The sequence below is a fragment of the Gavialis gangeticus genome, unplaced genomic scaffold (assembly GCF_001723915.1).
Source record: "Gavialis gangeticus isolate Ggan-Ray unplaced genomic scaffold, GavGan_comp1, whole genome shotgun sequence".
In the NCBI taxonomy this organism is placed as follows: Eukaryota; Metazoa; Chordata; order Crocodylia; family Gavialidae; genus Gavialis; species Gavialis gangeticus.
In genome coordinates this window covers 6,565,511-6,566,654 of record NW_017729001.1, presented here as the reverse complement: position 1 = coordinate 6,566,654, position 1,144 = coordinate 6,565,511, and the positions used below count along the sequence as shown (strand labels likewise).

The 1,144-nt window shown below is 51.9% G+C and overlaps 1 protein-coding gene across 1 annotated transcript in view; it reads right to left on the bottom strand.

Moving 5' to 3' along the window:
• Nucleotides 1–1,144, bottom strand: part of LOC109290219 (trichohyalin-like) — a 45,920-nt gene that overhangs the window by 19,448 nt on the left and 25,328 nt on the right. The window contains exon 13 of the mRNA XM_019506626.1: nucleotides 671–903. Within this exon, the coding sequence (XP_019362171.1) occupies nucleotides 671–903 (233 nt within the window). The remainder of the gene's footprint in view (nucleotides 1–670; nucleotides 904–1,144) is intronic.

The window sequence follows — 1,144 nt, the reverse complement described above, 5'->3', positions numbered from 1 at the left end:
CAACACTGCTGGAGATCTATGAGATCTGATCCATGTTTTATAATGAACTTCCTACATAACTAAAAGCTGCTTCCCCAAGTAGTAACACTAAAGCATGGACTGAAGGACCTGGCAATGTTGTTTCTGTCCCAGTTGTGGCAGCATTACTCTCAACCTATCATTCCTGTGACCCTTCTCCTAGGGTTCCAGCCACAAAAGTAAAGAGCCCTTTAGCAACCTCTTGCTCCCCCAATCATGGGAAATGCCACCAGTTCTCACCCTGCAGCAATAGGGATACATGAATCAAGCTCTCGCACAAAGTCTTTCCAGATACAGAGAGTGAAATTCAGCCCTGAGCTGAGAGCCAAGGGCAGCCCAAGGTCTAGGTACCAACTATACCCCACTGGCCATAAGCAGGATCTGTGTGCTACCTAGGCCTTTGGCTGGCCTCAGATTCACCTATGCATAGCAGAACAAATGCAGCTGAGTCTGCCTGGCTATTGGTCAGTGCAGGGTGATGGCAGGATAGACTTGCACTTAAACTAACAAAAGTATATCTATCTATCTATCTATCTAATCACAAGCTTTCACGGGCTGAAGCTCATTCCATCAGATGCTGTGGCTGTGAAGGGTGAGAAAACAAACAGTTTGGGCCTCCAGAGACAGAAACCAGGGGGTTAAAGGGCCTCACCTATGTGCCATCCAGGAAGCACTCTGTCCCCTGGCTCTCTCAGGCAGCAAGTCCTGGAGATGCTGGCACACCAAGCCAATCTCCCAGGCCACTGAGTGCTCAGCCCACTCAGCACTGGACAGTGCCTCCTGGTTCCAGAAGGCCGTTTCACCCTGCTTGGCTCGCAAGAGGCACTGCTTCTCCTCCAGTTGCTGCAGCCTTGCTCTCAGTTGGTCATGCTCCTGTATTGTCTCCTAGGGTCATAACCACAAGAAGAACAAGCACATTAGCAAACACAGTAGTGATGCATAGGGGGTGCACGTGCACCCCCTGACAGGGCTGGTGCATCCCCTGTCAGGCCGCACTCCCTGTTTAGGCGATGGGCAGAGAGACAGGCAGGAGCACAGGGTTCCCCACCCCCTGTAAGCGCCGGCTGGGTAGTGGGACTGCCAGCAAAAGTGGCCATGCTGCTTCTGGAAGTGGCATGGCTGCTTT